This window comes from Sapajus apella, unplaced genomic scaffold (assembly GCF_009761245.1).
Source record: "Sapajus apella isolate SASKATOON/1434 unplaced genomic scaffold, GSC_monkey_1.0 scaffold47, whole genome shotgun sequence".
NCBI lineage: Eukaryota > Metazoa > Chordata > Mammalia > Primates > Cebidae > Sapajus > Sapajus apella.
The window spans coordinates 329,172-331,754 of NW_022436987.1; the positions used below are offsets into that span (position 1 = coordinate 329,172).

General features: G+C 37.6%; 1 protein-coding gene across 1 annotated transcript; it reads right to left on the reverse strand.

The window, feature by feature from the left end:
* Positions 1–338: 338 nt before the first annotated feature.
* LOC116525285 (olfactory receptor 51H1) lies at positions 339–1,464 on the reverse strand. The gene has a single exon (XM_032241086.1). It carries the CDS (start codon positions 1,366–1,368, stop codon positions 418–420), a length of 951 nt encoding a protein of 316 aa, XP_032096977.1. The 5' UTR covers positions 1,369–1,464; the 3' UTR covers positions 339–417.
* Positions 1,465–2,583: the final 1,119 nt, after the last annotated feature.

Consider the following 2,583-nt stretch of genomic DNA (forward strand, 5'->3'; position numbering starts at 1 on the left):
AATATTAGATGCCAAAACCTTTGGCAGCACTATAGAACTTCTTGAATCTTTCTTACTGTAATTATTATTAAATTGATAACCAAGGGTGAAATATAACTAAATATTTTATGAATAAACATACATAAGTGTTATCTGGATAGATGTGATAATTTGTTCTCACTGATGCTCATCTCCAGTGTCAAAGAAAAGTTTGAAGCTACTTAATAAATTAGATTTTGTGACACCATATGTCAAAACGCAGACATTCCAAAATACAGTATATACAGAACAATAATGACCTGTTATGTATCTTCACCCACAAGCCTTACCCATTTCTGCATTTCCCCAGATGTGCAAAATCTGATGCACCATAACTGTGGAAAATTAATTAATTCTTACAGTGGATACTTACTCTGCTTCTTACACGATTCCATTCTACTAGGCCCTGTTTTTTCTCCTCTGGAACACTTGGATGATCCTTCTCCGAATCTGCTTGGTCTTCACACTGTAGACAATGGGGTTTAGCACAGGGGGGAGCAGCAGGTATATATTGGCCATGAGCATGTGCACTACTGGTGGTAAATGCTTCCCAAATCTGTGGATCATGGAGGCACCAATAAAAGGAACATAGAAGAGGAGCACAGCGGACATGTGAGAGAGGCAGGTGCTGAGGGTTTTGAGCCTTTCACCACTGGAGGCAATGCCCAGCACAGTTTTCAGGATGAATACATAAGACATTAGAATGAGGAGGGCATCGAGCCCCAGTGTGAAGATGACGATGATGAGGCCATAGAGGCTGTTGATGCGGGTGCTGGCACAGGCTAGCTGCATCATGTCTTGGTGAAGACAATATGAATGAGACAAGATATTGGAATGGCAGAAGGGTAGGCGCTTTATAAGGAAGGGCACAGGGAAAACCACACAGACTGCCCGGGTGAAGATAGCTATTCCAATCTTTCCAATAACACCATGAGTGAGGATGGAAACATAGTGTAATGGGTTTCGGATGGCCACAATTCTGTCAAAGGCCATGGACACTAGGACTCCTGATTCTACTATTCCAAATACATGGATGAAGAACATCTGTGTGACGCATGAATCAAAAACAATCTCAGGGACATTAAACCAGAAGATGCTGAGCATGGAGGGCAAGGTGGACAGGGAGAGACTAATGTCACTGAGAGCCAAGATAGAGAGGAAGTAATACATGGGCTCATGCAGACTCGGCTCCACCTTGATGACAGCTAGGATGGTACCATTTCCCAAGAGTGTGAGTGTGTAGAGAAATCCCAGGGGAAAGGCCAACCATGGGTTCTTGTCTGGCATTCCTGGGATACCTGTCAGAATGAAGCTATGGCGGTGGGCATGTGATGCATTCAAGTTGGTCATGTTGTTGTTCTCACCATCCGGTGGGGCTGGACTCTTCCACTTGGCTCACAGCTCCTAAAATGAATATATATTCTCATATAGACAGTACAATGGCTTTATGAATGCACAGGTGGAACACCAGGGCAAAGAATAAAGTTCAAAAACAACATTTAGATGATAATTGTAACACTTTGTCTTTTTGCTCCCTATACAGTTACTTGTGATGACTTTTTTTCTCTTGAAATACATTTCTTTATTCGAAAAATGAAAACAAGATTAAACATCCACTGTTTAGACAATAAAGAATTTTGATATTCCTCCTCGTATAGCTCTTAAGGTTTAGCAGAAAAGAAGTAGACGTTACCAAGGTCTTCATAACATAGATCATATTGCTAAATAATTTTTTAAAACCCCACTAACTCACAATACCATCACTGCACACTCATGACTACATACAATCCCACTGTCATCATAACCTACATTCACATAAATCCATGTGTATTAGGGTGTTTTATACACACATATATATATATATATATGTATAATATATAGATATATGTATATATAATATATAATTCAATATACTTCTATATACTATATATTATACACATATTATATATACTTCTGTACACATACATGTTTCTATACAATAGGAAATATACTCTATACACACATAAATTTATTAGATTGGTGCAAAAGTAATTGCAATTTTTGTCTTTTTCAAATTTGATATGTGCATGTGTGTGTGTGTGTGTGTGTGTGTGTGTGTGTATGGAGAGAGAAAGACAGACAGAGTATGTATCCTGGATATCTATTGTAAAGATAATTGTAATGAATTACATATGCAGATATATACATTATTGGATGAAAGTATTCATATTAAAATTTAATCTTCAGAAATTTCAATAATCTATAATTTTCCATAGTCTCATTTTAAGGTAGCTAGAAGAAAATAAAGGTCATTGGCTCATAAGCAACCACACAGAAGGTATAAGGGAATAGGCACTTACAGGACTCTATTCCTAGAGCATATAGTATTTAGCTCAGTTCTTTCAGGCTCCCTTACTGATCATTCTATATCCATGAGTGCCTCCTTCTAATACATTCTTCATTCGGCAGTTAGAATAGACTTTTTTAAAACAAATATAAATCTCATTTATTCATCTCAAGCAAAACTCCTTTAAGGGCTCCCATTGTACTTAGAACAAAGCTCTAAATCCATATTTTAGCCTTCAA

What these genes read in the sequence shown, in the direction of transcription:
- LOC116525285 (XM_032241086.1), bottom strand. Translation starts at nt 1,368, where the DNA reads ATGACCAACTTGAATGCATCACATGCCCACCGCCATAGCTTCATTCTG.